Here is a 23,813-nt window from a genome sequence, read left to right as displayed (position 1 = left end):
CATGACCCTTAGCTCCTCCTCTGAAAACCTGGGGTGTCTTTGGGGTGCCATAGATGTGGTGTGAGTGATATGTGTGTGGATGTGCGAGACGATGTGTGGGGTGATGTGTTGGAGTGTATATTGCGATGTGCATGGATGGTGTAATGGTGATGGTGTTCTGTGCCTCTGAGTGGGTGCTCTTTGCTTGTCTCTCTGTGCTTGTTCTCTTTTTTTTGTTGTTGTAAGGGGTTGTGGGTAATGTGGGTGTGTGTTTTATAGTAGTATGAGTGTGAGGGTGTGGTGTGTGTATGTGTGTCAGATATGTGTAATTTGAATTGTCCAATGTGGTGTGGTTTTGTAAGTATGTGTGCATTTTGAGCGTGGAGGTGTGTTACGCCAATGGTTTACCATGGTTGAAAGACCTCCACATTGACTCGTGGGTCGTGATACTGTGGGCATGTTCCTGTTGGTGTAACAGTGTGGGTTTTGCTATCTCCAGTTTATCACTGACCTTTGGTGTGGCGGACTTGGATGGGTGTCTGTATTGTGGCGGTATTCGCAATGTGGGTCATAATACCCATGGTGGATTACCACAGCGGTCATGGTATCTAGGCGGCTGTTGGCACGGCTGTAAGCGGCATTTACCGCCAGGGTTGTAATGGGGGCCTAACACTGTTTGCGTGAAAATGTACCTTGGGTGAGTCAAAAATAACCCCGCATGGGCGAGTGTGCATCAAAAAGGGCTTGTGATGCGTCTATTTCATTCACGAGCAATACCTTGCGTCGTTTCTCCTTTAGTCGGGTCGGGCGCATCGTTTCTTCTCCGCAAGAGAATGATGCGTCGATCCGGTCAGCACTCTCGGGTCCGGGCAGGCCTTGCTTTGTTTCTACACACCCACTGGTGCTTGCATCGGAAATCTAGCCGCACGATAATCTGAAAAACACACAGCGTGGGTTGCGATCTCTTAGCCCACGTCAGTGATGCTGCGTGTCATTTCTCAAGCTCCATGCGTCGATTCTTCGGTCGTGTTCCTGGAGTTGCGTCGATCTTTTCCCAGCATGGCGCTCTGTGTGTGGATTTCCTCCTCTTAGGCTGCCAGCTTCTCCTTTCAGGGTCCCAGGAACTAGATGGGCACCACAGGGCAGAGTATGAGTCTCTCCAGAGACTCCAGGTGCTGACAGAGAGACGTCTTTGCTGTCCCTGAGACTTCAAACATCAGGAGGCAAGCTCTAAATCAAGCCCTTGGAGAGCTCTACACAAGATGGAAGGCACACAAAGTCCAGTCTTTGCCCTCTTATTCTGGCAGAAACAGCAACTGCAGGATAGCTCCACAAAGCACAGTCACAGGCAGGGCAGCTCTTCCCCAGGCAGAGGCTTCTCTTGGTTTGCAGAAGTGTTCTAAAGTCTGTGGTTTTGGGTGCCCTTCTTACCACTTTCTCCTTTGAAGTAGGCCTACTTGAAAGTAAAGTCTCTTTTGAATGTGAAATCCTGCCTTGCCCAGGCCAGGCCCCAGACACTCACCAGGGGGTCAGAGACTGCATTGTGTGAGGACAGACACAGCCCTTTCAGGTGTAAGTGACCACTCTTCCCCTCCCTCCTAGCACAGATGGCTCATCAGGAAATGCAGACTACACCCCAGCTCCTTTTGTGTCACTGTCTAGTGTGAGGTGCAACAAACCCAACTGTCAAACTGACCCAGTCAGGGAATTCACAAACAGGCAGAGCCACAGAAATGGTATAAGCAAGAAAGTGCTCACTTTCTAAAAGTGGCATTTTCAAACACACAATCTTAAAATCAACTTTACTAAAAGATGTATTTTTAAATTGTGAGCTCAGAGACCCCAAACTCCACATGTCCATCCGCTCCCAAAGGGAATCTACACTTTAATCAGATTTAAAGGTAGCCTCTATGTTAACCTATGAGAGGGACAGGCCTTGCAACAGTAAAACACTAATTTAGCAATATTTCACTGTCAGGACACATAAAACACATTACTATATGTCCTACCTTAACCATACACTGCACCCTGCCCTTGGGGCTTCCTAGGGCCTACCTTAGGGGTGTCTTATATGTAAGAAAAGGGAAGGTTTAGGCCTGGCAAGTGGGTACACTTGCCAAGTCGAATTTATTGTTACAAACTGCACACACTGGCACTGCAGTGGCAGGTCTGACACATGATTACAGAGCTACTTATGTGGGTGGCACAACCAGTGCTGCAGGCCCACTAGTAGCATTTGATTTACAGGCCCTGGCACCTCTAGTGGACTTTATTAGGGATTTAATTGTAAGTGAAATATACTAATCATGGATAACCCAATCAACAATACAATTTACACAGAGAGCATATGCACTTTAGCACTGGTTAGCAGTGGTAAAGTGCTCAGAGTTCAAAAGCCAACAGTAACATGTCAGAACAAATAGGAGGCAGGAGGCAAAAGATTGGGGATGACCCTGCATAAACTCAAAAGTCTAACAATGAGCCTGTCAGAGCCCTTGAGGGGGAAGTGGGATGGCCTATTGCCATGCCTTCTGTTCGCTTTTTAGGGAGGTGCCTCAAAAGGGACTTGGGTTTAGTCCCTTTGAACTGATCTATGGCCACCCTGTGAGGGGACCTTTAAGTCTGGTGAAGGAGGCTATAGAAAAAGCACCTAGTAAGCCCCTCAAGATGTATGTAGCTACATGATGGCTCTGAGAAACCAGACTGCCCACTTCAGGAGTCTCGCACAGGAGAACGTGGAAGCAATCCAGGATGATATGAAATGGTGGTATGACCGGAATGCCACTCTGGTTGAGTTTCAACCTGGTCAAAAAGTGTGGGTGATGGCACCAGTGGAGCCTATGGTGCTCCAAGCCACGTGGATTGGGCTTTTTGATGTGGTGGAGTGCAAGAGTGAAGTCACCTATCTGGTGGACTTGCAGACTCCTAGGAACCCTTTAGGGGTCCTGCATGTTAACCGCCTCAAACCACGCTTTGAGCAGACTGAACTGTCCATGCTCCTTGCAACAGATGATGGGGTGGAGGAGGAGAGTGAACCTCTTCCTGACCTCCTGTCTGCAGGAGAAAAAGATGGGTCTGTGGAGGGAGTGATCCTCTCCCCCTCCCTGACTGCAGAGCAGCAGAGGCACTGTCGCCAGGTGTTGGGGCAGTTCACCTCACTGTTTTCCCTAATCCCAGGGGTCACATACTTGTACACACATGATGTGGACACTGGGGACAGTCCACTCATTAAATAGACATTTTACAGGGTGACTGACAGGGTCAGGGCTAGCATTAAGGATGAAGTATCCAAAATGTTAACCCTAGGGGTTATTGAGCATTCCAGCAGTCCTTGGGCCAGCCCAGTGGTATTGGTGCCTAAAGGCTGCTGCACCTGGTGCCACTCCAGAACTCAGGTTCTGTGTGCACTACCGGGGTCTCAATGCGGTCAGCAAGACTGATGCACACCCCATCCCTCGAGCTGATGAGCTCATTGACCAGTTGGAGCTGTCACCTACCTCTGCACTTTTGACTTAACGTCTGGGTATTGGCAGATTGCCTTGACTTGAAGGAGAGGACTGCATTTTCTATCCCAGATGGGCACTTTCAATTTAAAGTGATGCCATTTGGGATGAAGAATGCCCCTGCCACCTTTCAGAGGTTGGTCAATCAGGTGTTGGCTGGGCTGGATGAGTGCAGTGCCGCCTACCTAGATGATGTTGCTATTTTTAGTTCTACATGGGAGGAATATCTGCAAGACCTCTGCAGAGTGTTGGAGGCCCTGCAGAAGGCAGGCCTCACAATTGAAGCAAGCAAGTGCCAAATAGGGCAGGGTTCTGTGATGTACTTGGGACACCAGGTAGGGAGTGGCCAGGTGGCACCCCTACTGCCTAAAATTGACACCATTCTAGCTTGGGAGGCTCCCAAAACCCAGACTGAGGCGAGAGCCTTTTTAGGCCTCACTGGCTACTACAGGAGGTTTGTCCAGGGGTATGGTACCATTGCAACCCCCTTGATTGAGTTGACTTCTAAGTAGCAACCCGAAAAGGTGATCTGGACAGAGGGTTGCCAGACCGCTTTTGATTCCCTGAAGCCTGCCATGTGCACAGCACCTGTGCTGAAGGCACCTGACTACTTGTTAGAAATGGGGTTTTTGGTTGGCAGTCAGGTTACCCCCTGTCCAAGCAAAAGCCCTCACTCTAGTAAGGGTAAGTCACACACAATCCAAGATTATCCTGTGCCCACCCTCTGGTAGCTTGGCACGAGCAATCAGGCTTAACTTAGAAGGCAATGTGTAAAGTATTTGTGCAATAAATCATACAATACCACCATATAGCACCACAAAAATACACCACACAGTGTTTAGAAAAATATATAATATTTATCAGGATAATTGTAGGTCAAAAAAGAATAAAGTTGCAATGGAAAATTGTAGAAATATCACGGAAAAGTGATATAAAGTGTCTTAAGTCTTTAGAATATAAACAAAGTCTCTTTCAAGCACAAGTACCTGGTTGGGAGTGGAAAAAGCTCCTCAGAGGACCACAAGAGAAGAGGTGCGTGGAAAAAGGGTGTGTGCATCGATTTCCCCCCAGCACACACGGACTTGCGTCGTTATTTTCCACGCGGGGAAGTCGGGCGTCGTTTTCCGGCGCGTGGACAGTCTCTTTCTCTGGATCGCGGGGATTACCAGATGTCCCGGGTCTGTGCGTGGATTTTCCTGCTTGTTCTCCGGCTGCACGTCGGTCTGCGGGGCTTCGCGTCTAAATTACGATCTCACGGCAGACGTTGCGTCGATTTCTTCTCTAGACTTCGATCTGCGGGCTGCGTGTTGAAATTATGATCTCACGGCAGGCGTCGCGTCGATTTCTCCTCTAGAGGTTGGGCGGCGTTGTCCTTGCGAGGCCATGCGTCGGATCTTCGATCGTCCCAAGAGCGTCACGTCGATCAGCGTCGGAGTGCGGCGTTTTTCTCGCCGCGAAACAAGCTGTGCGTCGAAATTTTCGCCGCACGGAGCGTCCAAGTAAAAGAGAGAAGTCTTTTTGGTCCTGAGACTTCAAGGAACAGGAGGCAAGCTCTATCCAAGCCCTTGGAGAGCACTTTCACAGCCAGACAAGAGTTCAGCAAGGCAGCAGGGCAACAGCAAGGCAGCAGTCCTTTGTAGAAAGCAGACAGGTGAGTCCTTTGAGAAGCCAGGCAGTTCTTCTTGGCAGGATGTAGTTTCTGGTTCAGGTTTCTTCTCCAGCAAGTGTCTGATGAGGTAGGGCAGAGGCCCTGTTTTATACCCAAATGTGCCTTTGAAGTGGGGGGGACTTCAAAGAGTGGCTAAGAGGTGCACCAGGTCCCCTTTCAGTTAAATCCTGTCTGCCAGGGTCCCAGTAGGGGGTGTGGCAGTCCTTTGTGTGAGGGCAGGCCCTCCACCCTCCCAGCCCAGGAAGACCCATTCAAAATGCAGATGTATGCAAGTGAGGCTGAGTACCCTGTGTTTGGGGTGTGTCTGAGTGAATGCACAAGGGGCTGTCAACCAAGCCCAGCCAGACTCGGATTGTAAGGCACAGAAGGATTTAAGTGCAAAGAAATGCTCACTTTCTAAAAGTGGCATTTCTAGAATAGTAATATTAAATCCGACTTCACCAGTCAGTAGGATTTTGTATTACCATTCTGGCCATACTAAATATGAACTTCCTGCTCCTTTCAGATCAGCAGCTGCCACTTCAACAGTGTATGAGGGCAGCCCCAATGTTAGCCTATGAAGGGAGCAGGCCTCACAGTAGTGTGAAAACGAATTTAGGAGTTTTACACTACCAGGACATATAACTATACAGGTACATGTCCTGCCTTTTACCTACACAGCACCCTGCCTTAGGGGTTGCCTAGGGCACACATTAAGGGTGACTTATATGTAGAAAAAGGGGAGTTCTAGGCTTGGCAAGAACTTTTAAATGCCAAGTCGATGTGGCAGTGAAACTGCACACACAGGCCTTGCAATGGCAGGCCTGAGACAAGGAAAAGGGGCTACTTAAGTGGGTGGCACAACCAGTGCTGCTGGCCCACTAGTAGCATTTAATTTACCAGCCCTATGCACATAAAGTGCACCTTACTAGGGACTTATAAGTAAATTAATAGTCCAATCAGGTATGATTCCAGGTTACCATGTTTTAGGGGAGAGAGCATATGCACTTTAGCCCTGGTTAGCAGGGGTAAAGTGCGCAGAGTCTATAAACCAGCAAAAACAGTGTCCAAAAAGTGGAGGGAGGCAGGCAAAAAGTTAGGGGTGACTACCCTAAGGCTGTCAGGTCTAACACTACTCAAAGGAGTTTGTTGTGCAAACAGATGCCTCAGAGCATGGTATTGGAGCAGTATTCTCACAGCTTAATGAAGAGGGCCTAGATCAACCCGTAGCCTTTATTAGTAGGAGGTTACTTCCCAGGGAACGTAGATGGAATGCCTTAGAACATGAAGTGTGTGCTGTGTTCTGGGCGCTGAAGAAGCTAAGACCCTACTTGTTTGGGACTCACTTCCGAGTCCAGGCCAACCACAGGCCCCTCAGATAGTTAATGCAGATGAGGGGTGAGAATCCAAAACTGTTGAGGTGGTCCATTTCCCTACAGTGGATGGACTTTACGGTAGACCGCAGCCCTGGTACAGAACACACCAGTGCTGATGGTCTGTTCAGATTCTTCCACCCTAGTGATGAGAACTCCTATGAGGTTGGGTAGTTGCTTCCTACTTTCAGCTGGGGGGGCACATGTGTTAGACTTGTCATCCTGTGCGTGGTCTCCCTTAACGTTTTTCCTCTGTTTCCTGGGTTGTTGATGTGTTCTGGACTCAGTTTTTGCTGTTTTTGTTACTCTGGGCACTTTACCACTGCTATCCAGTGCTAAAGTGCAAGTGCTCCTATAAAAAATGTGTATGTAATTGGTTCATCCATGATTGGCATATTTGATTTACTGGTAAGTCCCTAGTACAGTGCACTAGAGGTGCCCAGAGCCTATAAATCAAATGGTACTAGTGGGCCTGCAGCACTGGTTGTGCCACCCACCTTAGTAGCTCTGTAAACATGGCTCGGACCTGCCACTGCAGTGACAGTGTGTGCAGTTATAAACTGACAATTCGACTTGGCAAGTGTACCCACTTGCCAGGCCTAAACTTTCAATTTTCTTACATATAAGACACCCCTAAGGGAGGCCCTAGGTAGCCCCATGGGCAGGGTGCAGTGTATGTTTAAGTTAGGACATATACTAATATGTTTTATATGTCCTAACAGTGAAATACTGCTGAGTTCGGTTTTCACTGTTGCAAGGCCTATCCCTCTCAGAGGTTAATATGGGGGATGCCTTTACATATGATTAAAGTGTAGATTCCCTTTGGGAGCGGATAGACATGTGGAGTGTGGGGTCTCTGAGCTCACAATTTAAAAATACATCCTTTAGAAAAGCTGATTTTAAGATTGTGTGTTTGAAAATTCCACTTTTAGAAAGTGAGCATTTTTTTGCTTAAACCATTCTGTGACTCTACCTGTTTGTGGATTCCCTGTCTGGGTCAGTTTGACAGTTGGGCTGTTTTCACCTCTCTCTAGACAGTGACAGAAAGGGAGCTGGGTGTAGCCTGAATATCCTGATGAGCCATCTGTGCTAGGAGGGAGGGGAGGAGTGGTCACTCACACCAGAAAGGGCTGTGCCTGCCCTCACACAATGCATTCTCCAACCCCCTGGTGTGTATCTGGGGCCTGGCCTGGGCAAGGCAGGATTTCACAAACAGGAGAGACTTATCTTTGAAATAAGCCTACTTCAAAGGGCAAAATGGGTATAAGAAGGGCACCCAAAAACCAGACTTTAGATCACTTCTGGGAACCAAGAGGAACCTCTGCCTGGAGAAGAGCTGAGGAGCTGAGGAAGAAGGGCAGCCCTGCCTAAGACTGTGCTTTGTGGAGCTATCCTGCACTTGCTGCTTCTGCCTGTGCGAGAGGACAAAGACTGGGCTTTGTTTGCCTTCCTGCTTGTGAAGAACTCTCCAAGGGCTTGAAACTGAGCTTTCCTCATGTTGTTGAAGTCTCAGGGACAGTACAGTCCTCTCTCTGCCAGCACCTGGAGCCTCTGCTGAGACTTTGACAGGTCAGTTGCTGGGCCTTGACAGGTGAAGCTGGTAGACCAAGGTTGGAAATCCTCACACAGATCGCCGTGCGGGGAAATTTCAGATGTAACTTCTGATAGTGGCTATAGAAACGACGCGCCGCCGGCTCCGCAACTGAAATCCATGCAGTACTTTCAGCGTCGCTGTAAAATCGACGCATGCGGCTGGAGAAACGACGCTGAGCATCGCTTACGGAGGCTGCAACAACGCAACATTGCTGGGTGAGGAAAAACAACTCAAGCCTGCCCGGACCTGAGGTGCTTTGCCTGGATCAACACATCTCTCTCCTGCGGGGAAAGAAATGATGCACGCAGATCGTACCGGAGAAGGAGAAACAACTCACGACCTCGCTTACGGGTGAGAACCCAGGTACATTTTCACGCTAACAGCGTTAGCGTAGTGTTTAAAAGAACATGAAGACTCTTTTGCATTTTAATTAATAACTTGACTTGGTATGGTGGATTTTTGTCGTTTTGGTCTTGTTTTGTTTAGATAAATATTTTCTATTTTTCTAAACCTGTGTTGTGTCATTTTGTAGTGTTTTCATTGAACTACTGTGTTTGTTGTTACAAATACTTTACACCTAGCACTCTGAAGTTAAGCCTTCGTGCCAAGCTACCAAGAGGGTGAGCAGGGTTAGCAAAAGGTGATTCTCTTTTACCCTGACTAGAGTGAGGGTCCTTGCTTTGACAGGGGGTAACCTGACTGCCAACCAAAGACCCCATTTCTAACATATTATATCTACTACAAAAGTGGTATCAATTTATTGTATTTGTAATTGATCATTTACACATAAATTCGAAGAAGTCAGTGAGTTCCTCAACTGTTTCTACTGGATGCAATATTAAATTTCCCTGATGGTTCGGAATTGCAGAGATTTGTGAGAAAGCATCTCTGATCCAGATGAACTACTACTAATCTGTCCAACTTTCCTCCAATTTTTCTTCCATTTTAATCTATGCAGAACTTTTTCTAATTGTTGTTGTGCTGTTTCAGTTTTCAGTCAGTATGTTGATAAATTCTTCTTTATTAAACCCTTTCCTTCCACTCAATGGGCCTAATATAAGGAAAGTGGTGCTGCCCCCAGTGCAGCGCCACTTTCCCTGTGCCACTTAGCACCTCCCTAACACCACCATGTTTATGCCATATCCGAGATACGGCGCACCATGGCGGTACTTAGGGAACTAGCATCAAACGTTTTGATGCTAGTTCAGAGCTTTGCACGATTAGCGTAAAAAAATTATGAACAATGGTGTGCCTCCTTTTAACACCTCCTCTGTGCAGGCATTAAAAGTGCCAAAAGAATGATGCAAAGAAATCTCTTAGATTTCTTGGACCATATTTTTGGCCCCCCTAACGGCGAACGTCCCCTTTGCATACATTATGCCTGGCACAGGCATAATGCAGCACAAGGGGTTAGAAAGTGGTGCAATGCATGCATTGCAGCACTTTGTAAATTTGCCGTGGCAATTTTGGCCTTGTTGGGCCACTTCCGAATAAAAAAATTACACTAATATGGTGCAAGGAGGCGCTAGGGGATTGTAAATCTGCCCCAAAGTGTTTTATTAGGGGTTTCTCAGCACTCATTCTCTTCATGAAAATCAAAAGGCATGGACTGTGGCAGATTCTTCTCTGGGAATATTTAAGTAAAAGATGGTCATACGCCATTGGGTGTTTGAAAAGCAGCTATCCAGTTTGATGCTTAAAAGGACTGGGTAGTGGTCAGTTATCTCTTCTTCAAGACTAGTTTTTTGTGACCCTTTTAGGGCATTTGCTGATATCACAAAATGTGTGTGCATGCAGTTTGCTGTTTGGGTGGTAATAATGATGCTTTCAATGGGTTGTATGACGATACAATAGATGCCTTTACCATGAAGGCCTTTTTCTATGCCACTATTACCATACTTTCCTTTTACCACACATAGTAAGTATAATAAGTGCCATAATAGTTAAGAATTGTAATAATATTTGACTTTAAATTAAAAAGGAAGCTTAGAAATTCACTGAAAAAAACAAAGGTTGAAAGGATATTTTAGTTCACTAAAATTGTCAGTTAAATATATATTGTTTTAAATGAACAAAAACACTTAAATTCACAAGTTATATTTAACTCAAGTAGCTATAATTCATGCCCTAAATAAATTATAACTAACACTCTTAACATGCACAGTGTTGACATCAATCATGTAATTTCAGACATTGCATTGATGTTATGAATGGTGTACTAAAACATGTCATGAGTGTTGTAATGTGTGGTGATGGTCCCGTTATAATTACTTTGAGGCACAAAAACGTGTTGTTGGAGCCCAGGTTGGGCACTGGGCACCCACTTTAGGCCCTGGTGGATGGGGTCCCAGGGACCTGTAAAGGTGTGAGGAGGGTGATGGCATATTTATCTTCCCCATAAACATGTATACAGCACTGTGAGAAGGGGTCCCCAGGGCCTATAAAGGCTCAGTGAGGGGGATGCATGCCACCCTCCCCTTAAAAATGAATACGGACCCAGGGGAAGGCTTGAAGAGGGGGACTGCCTGCCTCCTTCCCTTTAAATGTATGTGTGCCCCAGGGAAATGGGTAACGGGGGGCCAGATAAGGCTCAAGGAAGGGGCTGTATTCCCCCCAGTCCTTTAAATGTATGTTTCCCCCAAGGAAAGTAGTCTCATGCCCCCTCCCCTTAAAAGAAAATAATTTGTCATTGATGATGTGGTCTCCGGGACACACCCCTCTACAATTCTAAAAAATCTGAAAATAAGTGAGTGGCAAGACTGCTCATTTATTATTTACTGCTCCTAGCAAGGAGCACCCCGTAATGCCCTAGGATATTTTCACCCAACATATTGTCTATCTGGCTGTGCCCCTAAAAGAGACAGGGGTACCCCCAAACATTCTCTTTTAATTTTATTGGCGGCTGCAGGGAGTGCAGCAGACCTCTTGCAGCATTAACGAAACAGTATTCTCTTGAGTCATTAAATCCATGAGCCCAGGAGACCTTGCCATATTTTTAAAAGTTGTATGCTGTTCATTTGGATTGAGGACGACTTTAGTGGTTGGTTCTGTGGTTTCAATGTTTGCACATAGTCCAGGCTGTACATCCACACAACAACAGCCACCCTTCGAGGCCATGCAGAGCATTGGGTTGGCTGCCTATGAGGGGTTAGGCAATGGCCGGCATCCAAACCTCCTGCTACAAATGTCCGAGAGACATGTGTAGAGGGGTTGGCTTATGCTCACTGAAATCACTAAAAAACGTTAAAGGCATGTTATAGTTATGTATGGTACAAAGGTATTAGCTTATGTTAAAGATAACCCTAGAAATTCACTGAAATATATGACGGTTAAAGTGTTGTTATAGTTAGGTGATGAATTAAGATAAAAACTAGCATTCAAAAACAAAAAAACATTAAATTCACCAGTTAAAGGTCAGTGAGCTAACCTTCATTTGAGCCCCTTGCAATATGTATGACAACACATATTAAATCATTCATGATTTGTTAAGGGATACCACTTATAACCTCTCAAAATACATCATTGATGACATCCCTGATACCACCATCCAGTCACAGTTCATAACTTAATTCACAGTCATTCTAATAGCATACTAGGGGGAGTGTACACTTGCACTAATTCAATACAGTAGACCCGAGGCCAATTTTCTATCACTATCTTAGGCCAATGCTGGACATATAGCATTTATATACAGGTATCCACATGTGGTAAATGTTATCCTCTTGACTGGTATTCACCAGCTAATAAACAAAATGACTCCACAGAATTTACTGGGGTCATCCCCTTTTTGATTCTAGAAAAAAGTACAAAAACGTTTGCATTCTATTCACCTTAACAGGATCACCATCATAATGGCTTAACATGGACTTCAATTTTAAGTCAAGAGGTTGACAGGTATGCATTTGGCACAGAAAAGTCAAATGTTTCCAGGCCCTTTGTTCAACCCGCCATGGTTTGGTAAAATGCACTAAACACATTTTTAAGAAGAGCACAATTGCCTATAACTTTGGGGTCACGTTTACAAAAACAGTGTGCAATAAATCACCTCTACGTGGGTCAACCCTATTTATAGCTCAATCAGTAATCTAAAATGCATCAACATTGTCTGCAAAGTTTTGAAAAATAAATAACCACACCTCATAAACATCCCTCTTATATAGAATTTGTCTGTAGTCCTGTATTACCACTGTTTAGTTCAGAGACGGGCCCTAAAATATACTGGCCAATAATGTATTATCCACAAAAGCTTTGTGTTTACAGATGTTTTGCAATAAGTTTTAGTGTTAAAGAATATTCTGCTTTGAAACACTACTCTGCAACTTACATCAAATGCTCCATTTTTTAGCTGAGTAATAACTATGGGCCAGATGTAGGAAAGGATTTGCGATTCGGAGTGGTATGCAATACCATTTGAGACCGCATATGCGGTCGCAAATGGTGTTGCAGTTACCATCCACTTGAAGTGGATGGTAACCCACTCGCAAATTGGAAGGGGTCCCCATGGGATCCCTTCCCCTTTGTGAATGGACCACAAACTATTTTTTCAGGGCAGGTAGTTGGCCAAGGGACCACTACCTGCCCTGAAAAAATACCGAAACTAAAGGTTTCGGATTTTTTTTTAAGTGCAGCTCGTTTTCCTTTAAGGAAAACGGGCTACACTTAAAAAAAAAAAACTGCTTTATTTAAAAGCAGTCACGAACATGGAGGTCTGCTGACTACAGCAGGCCTCCATGTTTGCGAGTGCCCATAGTCGGTATGGGGCCGCAATTTGCGACCCACCTCATTAATATTAATGAGGTGGGTCTTTGCGACCCCATACCGACCCGCAGAAGGTGTCTGAGACACCGTTCCGCATTGCAAATTGCGAGTTGCAATTTGCGAGTCGGAAGGACTCGCAAATTGCAACTCGCAATTTGCAATTTTCCTACATCTGGCCCTAAATCCCAAACCATACTTATATGCAAATATTGTACCATATAACTTTCTACATGTACAACCACACATGCCTCAAGGATTTGTGCTACTTCCATCTAACATGCAATGTAGCCACAGATGTTCATACAGTAACTCTATACTGTATATCACTATGGATCTGCCATTTGATATACCATCAGTCATGTATCAATTATGTCATATAACATAATATGGGAGGTCATAAACAATGCTTAGCAGATGCAAAAGTTAAAATTAACTCAGTAAACTAAAAGTGGTGAATGTCAGTGTGGTTGTGGTTTATAACCATTAGCTTTTGTCTTATTTCATCACCAAACTATAACACCACATTAATCTTCGGGTTTTTTTCATTTTTTTTTCATACTAAGTTGTTTTTTACCATAAGCTATGATCTTCATATCCAAAAAATAAAAGAAATTATAAAAATGGCATGAACCCACAAAGGTAAAAAGAACTTGACCTACCAACTCAGCCAGTGAAGTGGAATAATTTCTCAGTGGATATGCACAGATGAAATACCAAAATGCCATCACTCACTGTAAAGAGAGCCAGTGGCTGAAGTAGTTTAAACCACTGTCCCGTTATATAGGCTGCAGTAGAAAAGGAAACTGCGAATGAAACTTGAATAGACCAACAAGTGAAGAGGGCTGTCCAAAATACCCTAGGTGTTTATATTTAACTTGCAAACACTTTTATGTAGATAATTAAAGAGAACGACAATCCCTTAACCTCACCTGCTTTCCTATTGGCCATCCCATTGGTGTATGCTGTGATCAGTTACTTTTTACAAAATGTAAGATATTAGAGATGATGTAAGGGTATATGTTTAAAAGCCAACTTCTATGGTCATTGGCATATGATTCTATTGAGGAAAATGCATCCATCACAGCTAAGACTTTGCACAGTATTAGAGTTCTTAACACAGTCACTTACTTTAAAGATTGACAGAATGTTTGTGATCAAGTATTTTCGAGATGTGCAAACAATAAAAAAAAAATATATATTTTCTTAACAATCCGTTGATTGTCAGGTGAAAATACACATTTGTGTATTATCAACCTTTTAATTCCTTAAGAATTAAAGGCATTGCACTGCTTGGTTTTAAACAAAACAGTTTGTTTTTAAATGTACCAAGCAATTCTACCTATGCTTTTTTAATCAAAAATAGGTTGTTTGCATTCTTTAATGGTTGTTGATGTATTAGGCTTGAAGGGAATGAATCACGTCCATTAAACTGTATCTAATAAAGCCATGAAAAATAGTAATCGATAATCTATGCTGCATTTGTGGAAATAAAGCATACATTTAGAAACAATAACTCAATGCCTGGAGAAAAGCATGGCTGATAAATACACACTATCAAATATTTTAAAACTATTTCAAATGTGTTCTATTTGCAGTAAACAACGTTTCATTGGCTGTGCATTGTTCAAATGTAAGAAAAATTTAATGATGAAAGAAATGTCTGTGAAGATACAGAATCATGGTATGTATTTCTTTTACATTATTAATTTCTGTGCTCTTACAGAGATTACATTTTTCTATGATTTGAGTTCAGTATATATTCTGACACCCTTTAGGTCTTGCGCTCAGTGGATTTTATGGAGGAGATACAGTGGTCCAGAATTCCCAGTAGTTATTCCCCTGTTCAAGTGTTTAAAATGTATTTGAAGGTTTTAGGAGATGGGCATCTGTGGCACCTTCAAAGATGCTCCATCACCCCTTCACCCTAGTCCACCCCTGCACAGCCTTTTTGGATTTTTGCATATGGGTAATTTAGACTTTGGTCAATAACACCTCTTCCAGAGCATTTAGCTCCTCTCCTAAATAATCCAGCAAACTGATTCTTTCCTTCCAAAGCATGAAAGAGAATCCCTCCTGTGAATAGTATTCTGTCTGCCTCCTTTTGTTTCTGTGAAAAAGGGCGTGGCATAACTGCTCAATAACCATGCAGATTGGCTTTGTGCACTCTTCCTCTCCCAGGATCAGGCGAATCCTCTGCAAATGGGGCAATTTCAGGGGGAGGATTCTATCTATCTGGTAGCCAACACAGTAATTAACTTGGCCCTTTGGGGTAGTTCAAAGCCCAAATTCTATTAGGGATTGACTTAGGAAACTACTCAAACACACAGCATGTAAGAAGTAGCACAATTATGGCCAGATAATTACGTATTTGAACTCAGAATTATTTATACCTAGTAGGAGAATCTTTAATCTTTTCTCTAAGTTGAGCAAGTGCAAAGGTTATATTTTAGTAAAGCTTTCACCTATGGTATGAATACAGTAAAGACCTACAGATTTGCAATGAGGCACTACATAGGCACACTGTAGTAAAAAAGAAATTAAGATTTTATTGGATATCTAATTAACGTATATGGCCCGTACAGCCATAATCAATAAAAAAGGTCTTGTCTGCATCAAGCAACCTGTGCACAGCAAGTGGATTGAATTACACACCCTACAGACATGTAACTAGAGCAGCACCTCTTACCACAGCTTTCTAGCAGTGAACCCTATTTAAAAAGGTACGCAGTGCTGGTTAGCACTGAAATCTATTATAGCAGACAACCAAGTGAGAGGCTGCATTTGTGTGACTGTTTCACAGCACAGTCACAAAAACTGGGAGATAAACAATCAAAAATCCTAGGAAGTCAAAACAGGTGAGAATCCAAACTCTCACAATTATAAAAAAAGATTGTTTGTTTTCTGCAAAATAACTTTGGTTGTGCATTTCATTTTTATTTTAACCGTGAAAATGTTGTTATACTGTATTTTGTCTCAACTTTCACATCACATTATATGACGTAGTTCCTGACTTCCTGACCAAGCTACCATAGAGATGTTTTTGAAGCCAGATGTTTGTTAAGATCTGACTACCCAAAGTCCTGCTTCATACAAATGCTCATTACTTCCTCTTAAATGATGACAGAAAATGAGTAAAGCATACAAACTTTCACAATTATTTATATTTTTTGTAGTTGTGGATAGTAGGAGAAAACAGATATCAGGTGTCCGTTTTTTGTCAAGATAGTGTGCAAAGAGGGGTATCTGGTAATAATTTCTTATTTCTCTAGTTATTCCTCTGATACATTGACCTTGATAGAATTATTGAAATAATTAATGCAATAGCATTTACTGTTCTGTAGCTGCCATAGTTCAGAATCAATTAAATGGAAGCTTATTTGATGAATATGCACTCTTAGGGCCAGATGTACCAAAGGGTTTTACCCATTCTGTGTCTATGGGAAAATGTGTTTGTACATATGGCCCTTAATTATCATTGCTAGGTCTGAGGTAACAATTCTTCTTCTTCTTTAATACATCCCTGGTGAGGCTGTATTAGAGCTTTCAAAAGTGCATTATAGACATTGTCACAAAGAGAGTCCATGCATCTTTATTTAAGAAAGTCAAGAAATGTATATGAATGCACTAATCCATAATGTAATTTACTGTAGTTATCCACACACTATTTACATTATCAATTCACTTACTTACATGATTATAAAACCTAGAACAATTAAAATGTGACGGAGGGTTTTGTTGGAAATAATTGCAAATTTCAACTTCAAATATGGTCTTAACATATTTTTGCACTTTCACCATTATAAGAACTGTAGGAGTTACCTGTCCTTGAGAGGCAAGCTTCTATGTAGAAGGAATTTGGTGAATGTTGGACTTGTCTCTCTCTGCAGGGTTACCTTCAATCTATTTGTTTCACACCTCCTGTTTTTGCTGAATTTGTTTTTGTTGGCTTTGGAACACTGTGCACTTTACCTCTGCTAACCAGTGCTAAAGTGCTAAAGTGCTTGTGCTTACTCCCTAAATCATGGTGATATTGGCTTACATTAGATTGGCATATTTAATTCACTTAGAAGTCCCTACTAAAGTGGTTTACCATATACCCAGGGCCTGTAAATTAAATTCTAGTAGAGGGCTGACAGACTTATTGTGCTACCTGCTTAAGTTTACCCTTAAACATTTTACAGACCTGCCTTTGCTGCCTGAATGCAGTTTAAAACTGCCAATTCGATTTGGCAATACCCCCATGCTAAGCCTCCCCATTTATTGCATATAGGCCACCCCTAAGGTGGGCCCTGGTCAGCCCATAGGTCAAGGTGCATCGTAATTAAACGACATGTACGTTTAGGTTTTACATGCCTGGTAGTGAAAAACTCCTAAAATAATTTTCCACTGTGAGGCCTACCTCTCTCATATGATAACATTGGATTGCCTTATTACATTTAATAAGTGCTAACATTTGATTTGAAACAGATAAACATCTCATGTTTAGTATCTGAGAAATTTTAATTCAAAACCATCTTTTTTTTTTTTTAAAGATTAGTTTGATCAAACAATCCCTATTTAATTAATAGCAAATATTGAGGATGGGAACAGATAAAAAGGGACAAACGAAAACAAAAACAGGGGTTTAGACATACAGATCAATAAGAAATACATACATGCATCTATAAAAACACTACCAAACATGTGGATCATACCTATATAATTCATTGATACAAGTCAGCATCATTCTTTATAACCATGCAACCAATAATCACTGATATCTAGTCAATCATTAATATAATATTTTCCTTACCTAACACCAAGATGAGTCTTCAAATACAATATATTAGTACTGAGGGACAGTTTCCAATCTAGCACGACCTCAATTGCTTCATGGGTTAATGTGCTCAAAAGTGGTAAAAGCGCTAAGAAGAACCCCTGTTGTTCAAAAGAGGGGTTTGTGGATCACGCCACTCTGTCGCTATGCAAATATGGCACATGGCGATCGCCACAAAAAACCTCCCCCTTATTAATAGCTGGTGTCTCTTCTACCCCCAGAAGCATGATTTTTGAAGTGAGTACAAAAATAATACTAAGCACTTTACCCCAAATTTCAGAGAGCTCAAACTTAAGCATCTCTAACTTAAGGCACAAAGAGAACATGTGCACAAGATCATCTTCAAAAGGCTGACAAAGTGGGCAGCATGTCCCCTGAGCCCCTCTCACTTAGCGATCTTTGCAGGAGTAATGTATAGATTGAAAATTCTTTTATGGGGCTGTACAAAAATCCTCGAAGTGGAGACCAAGCTCCAAAGACTTATAAAAACTTAAATCGTCCATTTCAGGTCTTAATTGCCATTTACTGTTATGCTTTTCTTAGTCGTCATTTTGGTCAGAGTTAAGGATTGGATGCATCTAACTAACTGAGCACTTCTCAGCCCCCATCAATACCTCCAAGAGCTGGACCTTAGAAAACCCAATCAGACAGACAGTTTTTTATAAAGAATATCATGAACCTGACGGTACTTTTCAAAGCCCCTGTTGCCCCCATCTAACCAGAGAGGCATCCTGAAATATATCTGGCAAAAAGGGGTTCTTGAGAACTGGGGTATACCAATTAAGTCTAACTAGCCCCATTTTTTCTGCCAAATAGTAGCCTAGCCTCTGATGGCAGCCTCAAGCACCTTAAATCAGACCTTTTTATATTAGCTAGGTTCTAACAGCAACAACAAACGGCTGTTCGACACTGACCCAATTAGCAATTCATAGATATTTGGTGTGTGATTTTGAAGCCCTTGCACCTCCTCTTTGCTTATGAACAAAGACCTTATGAATTGCAGAGCGGTGGCCATCTGATATAACCTTAGATTCGGAAGGGCCCAGCCAATCCTGTCCCTGGGTAAGGACAACAATTTGTTCACCAACCTGATCTTCCCATATGACCAAATAAATCTAGGGATCATGGCTTCCATGCCTGTAAACCATGATCTTTCAAATTCTACTGGGATAGCCCAGAACAAGTAAATGACCTTCAGTAGCTGTAACATTTTTACAATATTGCAATGGTCCATTATAGACAGGTGTAGATTATTCCATCTCACTAGATCTAGTTTTGCCTTACTCATTATTGAAGCAGTATTAACTTAACTATTTGATCCACTTCAGCACTAATACAAATTCCCAAATATACTGCACGCCCGACCTTCCGTGCATCTTGTGCAGGGGTTACAGCTATTCACAACCACCTGAATTTTACAACCATTCAAGAAATACCCCCAAAACTCCCCAAACTTATGAGCTTCCACCTCAATTTCCCTCACTGCAATATTTGGGTTGGCAGTTACAACTTCATAGGATAAGTCTTTTGTGTCCCAGCCGTACTGCCTGTCTGGCTGTGTAGTTGGGCTGGCTTCTAACTTTCAGAGTAGGGGATCGATGTATAGTGCAAACAGTAATGGAGAACAAGGATCCCCCTGCCTAGTGCCTCTTTCAATATATAGAGGGCCGGACTGTCCTCCCATCAATTGAATGCAAACTACAGGTTTATAATTGATGGCCTACACTGCACTGCACTGCTTTAATAAATCACACTCCTAATCTGAGCGAGCCCATGACCTTCCATAGATAATTCCAGTTGACCCTGTCAAATTCTTTCTCCAAATCCAACAGAACCAAGCCCATGGCCTTGCCCACCACCCCAGTGGCATCAAAGAGTGCTATAACCCTTGGGATATGATCAGTGGCAGCCTTTGCCCACACTCAATGAAGCCATGTTGGTTAGTAGAAAGTAGTTTAGTTATTACAGCACTCAACTTCATGTCCAGAACTTTAGAATAAATCTTCATGTTGCTATTTATTGAAGTTATGGGCTGCTATGACCCTGGGTCATGGGAGGCCATTGCTTTCTTTGAGAATATTACAATATTAGCAGTCAACCAAGATTGTGTCGGGGCTTTTGACCCTTCTGGACTTGTACAAAGAGTTCCAGCATCATCAGAAATAAAACCAGAGAGATGGATTAAAAAAATTCTAATGGGATTTGGTCAGTCCCCATGGCCTTTCCTTATAGTAATTCTTGGAGAGCAGCTTGCATTTCTTCAGTTGTAAATTGCACCCCCCAGGCCATCACTCTCAACTCGAGTAATTTTACCCATACTAACACTGCTCAAAAACAGTTTCATGCTTTGTTCTCCCACTACAGATGAAGCTCAATACAGTTTTTCATAGTAGCTCCTGAAGACTTCCCTAATACTGCCAGGATCCAAGATCAAACCACTGCTGTGCATCCTTTACTTCATTTATTATGCCAGCTGCCACTTTCTGGCGAGTACGTACTGCTAAAAGGTGTCCAACATGCTCATTGCACTCATAGCATTCATGCCATAAATTTATCCCCTGCTTTCCTAGCCATAATATCAGTAATTGCAGCCTTATTGATTGTGGTCTTCTGCTGGACATTGGTGAGACCAGGTCCCTCAGCTAATCTAGCTTCTGCAATTAAGATTCCAGTACAAATCTCTGAACAAAGATTAATTCAGTTTCTGGTGACTCAGACTAAACCTCAAGGTTTCCGCCTGAACACCTGTTTTAATCGTATTCCACACCACTCTTATTAGGGCACTACCAATTTTGAATCTCAAAAATTCAGGAATCCAAACATTCAAATGTTGAACATATGCTGGATCAACCAAAAGGCCTCTGTCAAAGGACCAGCTCCACCCATTCTTTTTGAGCCCTTCTGCAAACAGTTCAATTGCCAAGGGAATATAGTTGGACATAATCCGGGGATGCAAATAATATACATGCCCCAGTTAATAATTCTGGGGTTATAAAAAAAATAGTCTAAACAAAACAGAGAGCCATGCAGGGCCAAAAAGTATGTAAAGCCTGGGTCTGGTGCTTTAAGCTTAGGCTACCCATCCACCAGATCTTACTACTTCTCAAAACTACACAGAGCCGAGATTGGAGCCGGTTCTCTCTCTTGGGATAGTGCACAATCCATTAAAGTTCACATCACCGCATACGAGGTAGGAGGTGGGCCAAGCGGCGAGCTGTACTGATGAAAAGTCTAATACCTCTGGCTCATTCACTATTGGGCCTTACAGTGAGCATAGGGTGAAAGATCCTGTATTATGCTGACATAGATTATTAACCTATCTCCCGTGGTTATCTGTAGAACAATTAATAAAACCACACAGCTTGCCACGGGCAAGTATAGCAACACCACTAGTCCTTGTGGTCTGAGATCTGCTGGCCACAAGGGTCAGATCTAGAGTTTCTAATAATGCCTCTTAGCACCCCCTATGTGAATCTGGTTGAGACAGTAAATGTCTGCTCTCATAGCCTTAAGATCCTCACCAACCTTTCTTCTTTTACTGGCATTGTTTAAGCCACAAATGTTTATTGATGCTATTCACAACTTACCCATAATCCTGATACAATACCCCACCGGGAAAGCACCGGCCCTGGCTTTGGCCATACCATTTTAACCTCTGCTGATTGATCTTTTCCTCATGTAGACCCCACTTCTTTCTTCTGTGTGGCCAAGCTGGTTCCATATTACAGTGTTTTCTACTCCCTGCTATCATCCCTATAGCTACTCCCTCCATCCCCTTCTCATGCATCTTTTTTAGCTGAGCCCCCCTTCTATTCCTGCCGCATACAACCCTCCTCCCCTGTCTTTCCCTTTCCTACCCAGAACCAACCCATAACCATTGCCAGCCCCAGCCTTACCCCCACCCATAACCCAACTCTCATCCACCCTCTCACCTACCATCTCATCGAACACCCCTACAGTCTAAAGCAATCAGGCCCCCTGTGGCCTGAATAGTGGGTTTCCTTTATGCCACTGCAAGCTCCCCCATCAGCTGCAATAAAAAAAAAAATATCTAGCCACCAGTCATCAAAAGTTCATACATAGGAGTAGAAGAGAGATGCAGAGTCCCCAGTCCACCAGCATATAATTTAAGTGATTCACTAATGTTCATTGAACATTGGACTAGTCATACACTAATCATACTCTTATTCTGGTTTCACCAGACAATATGCCTGGGCTATATTAATTTCAGAAGCGCTCCACCAAGATATGTACTGTAATATATACCAATACAAGTACAGATAAATACAAATAAACATATGCAGTCAGCCCTAATATACCACAGTGTAGCCAACTGGCAGACATAATGAACAACTAATTAGCCTGACTGTTATCAGATTGTTCAGATATTCCTTGGCCAGCATCTCAGATGTGAAACTTCTAGTTTGGCCTTAGTCACCTTTTTCAGGTAAGCAGGGGCAAGTAAAAAAAACACTGCCCCACCTCTTGAAATGGCTTAATCTTCTGGCTCAATCTCCATTTGTGTTCCACTGTAATCAGGCAAAAATAGGGGCACAGAAAGAATTAGGACCTCATTGCAACCCTGGCGGTCGGTGTTAAAGCAGCGGTAAAACCGCCAACAGGCCGGCGGTGAAAAAAATGGAACTATGACTGTGGCGGAAACCGCCAACATAGACAGGCACTTTAACAGTCCGACCGCCACGGCGGTAGAAACAAACAGCATGGCGGTCACCGCCAACAGACAGACGGAAGACAATGTACCACCCACACTATTTTGACAGGCCAATCCGCCGCCTTCTCCGGGGCAGATTCAACACAAACAAAAACACGGCGGAAACAGGACTTGAAAGTGGAAACACTCACCTCTACACAACCCACGAGGAACCAGGACGCCATGGAGCCGGAACATCAAATACTCCCTGCGATTTTCTTCCTGCTCCTCTACCAGGAGCATGACTGACGGCGGCGAAGACCACAGTGAGTACTGCACCTACGACACAGGGGAAGGAAAAGAGAGTGACACACACATGCAACACGCAACACCCCCACCCTCACCCACAACAACACACACACCAATACATGCTGAAACATTTCATTTACACCCTCCAATCCCCCCGGGAAGAACGCAAGGACAAAAGGAAAAGATTGAAACCATTGTAATCAATAAACATCCATTAGTCAAAAATATATATACACTATGAACAAATATGTAAACCAAGAATTAAAGTCCAGGTCCTGCACCAATATAGCCCGTGGACATCTGGGCCCAAAATGCATGTACGAAACCCACACAAGGCACCTCAGGGGGAAGGGAAGGGGAGGCACCTCAGCCGGATGAGTGCACGACATCAGCTCTACGAGGGAGCTCCATGCCAATTGATGTATCCTGGGGAGTGCAAAGCTACAGTCTCTCAAGTCTTTCCAGTGGGTGGTTTGCCCACTGTTTTATCCTGGGGAGTGCAAAGCCGCAGTCTCTCAAGTCTTTACAGTGGGTGGTTTGCCCACTGCTTTATCCTGGGGAGTACAAAGCAACAGTCTCTCAAGTCTTTCGAGGGGGTGGTTTGCCCACTGCTTCATCCTGGGGAGTGCAAAGCCACAGTCTCTCAAGTCTTTCCAGTGGGTGGTTTGCCCACTGCTTCATCCTGGGGAGTGCAAAGCCACAGTCTCTCAAGTCTTTCCGGTGGGTGGTTTTCCCACTGCTGCATCCTGGGGAGTTCAAAGCCACAGTCTCTCAAGTCTTTCCAGTGGGTGGTTTGCCCACTGCTTTATCCTGGATAGTGCAATGCCACAGTCTCTCAAGTGGATATCTTTCTCCACTGGTTCTGTAGGGGGCTTTGTGCCCAGAGTGCTTCATCCTGCCAAGGACAGAGGTAGTGGATGTGATACTCCACTGGTTCTGGAGGGGGCTTTGTGCCCAGAGTACTTCATCCTGCCAAGGACTGAGGTAGTGGATGTGACACTCCACTGACGGTGGTGCTATAGGCAAGCTGACCAGGCCCCTGGAACTGACCACCAGCCTCGTACGAATGACCACTGGGGATGGCAGCCATGTCTGCGGTGGTGTAACTGGCTCAGGATGTGGCGTGGCCGCTGGCGGTGCTGGTGGCAGGCTCAGTAGCGGCGATGCTTGCGGCGCTCATTG

At 43.6% G+C, this 23,813-nt stretch overlaps 1 protein-coding gene across 6 annotated transcripts in view; it reads left to right on the top strand.

The window, feature by feature from the left end:
- Window positions 1-23,813, top strand: part of LOC138262021 (ATP-dependent translocase ABCB1-like) — a 920,359-nt gene that overhangs the window by 91,911 nt on the left and 804,635 nt on the right. For 4 of the 6 annotated variants that reach the window (XM_069211673.1, XM_069211677.1, XM_069211676.1 and 1 more), the window contains one exon: window positions 14,451-14,536. In XM_069211673.1, coding sequence (XP_069067774.1) covers window positions 14,500-14,536 — 37 coding nt within the window. In that variant the 5' untranslated portion in view covers window positions 14,451-14,499. Of the gene's footprint in view, window positions 1-14,449; window positions 14,537-23,813 lie in introns of those variants that run through there. The other 2 variants (XM_069211674.1, XM_069211678.1) reach the window with 2 other exon arrangements.

Source organism: Pleurodeles waltl, chromosome 10 (assembly GCF_031143425.1).
Source record: "Pleurodeles waltl isolate 20211129_DDA chromosome 10, aPleWal1.hap1.20221129, whole genome shotgun sequence".
Taxonomy (NCBI): Eukaryota; Metazoa; Chordata; class Amphibia; order Caudata; family Salamandridae; genus Pleurodeles; species Pleurodeles waltl.
Note: the sequence above shows the minus strand (reverse complement) of the source record. Positions and strands in the feature narration are given on the sequence as shown.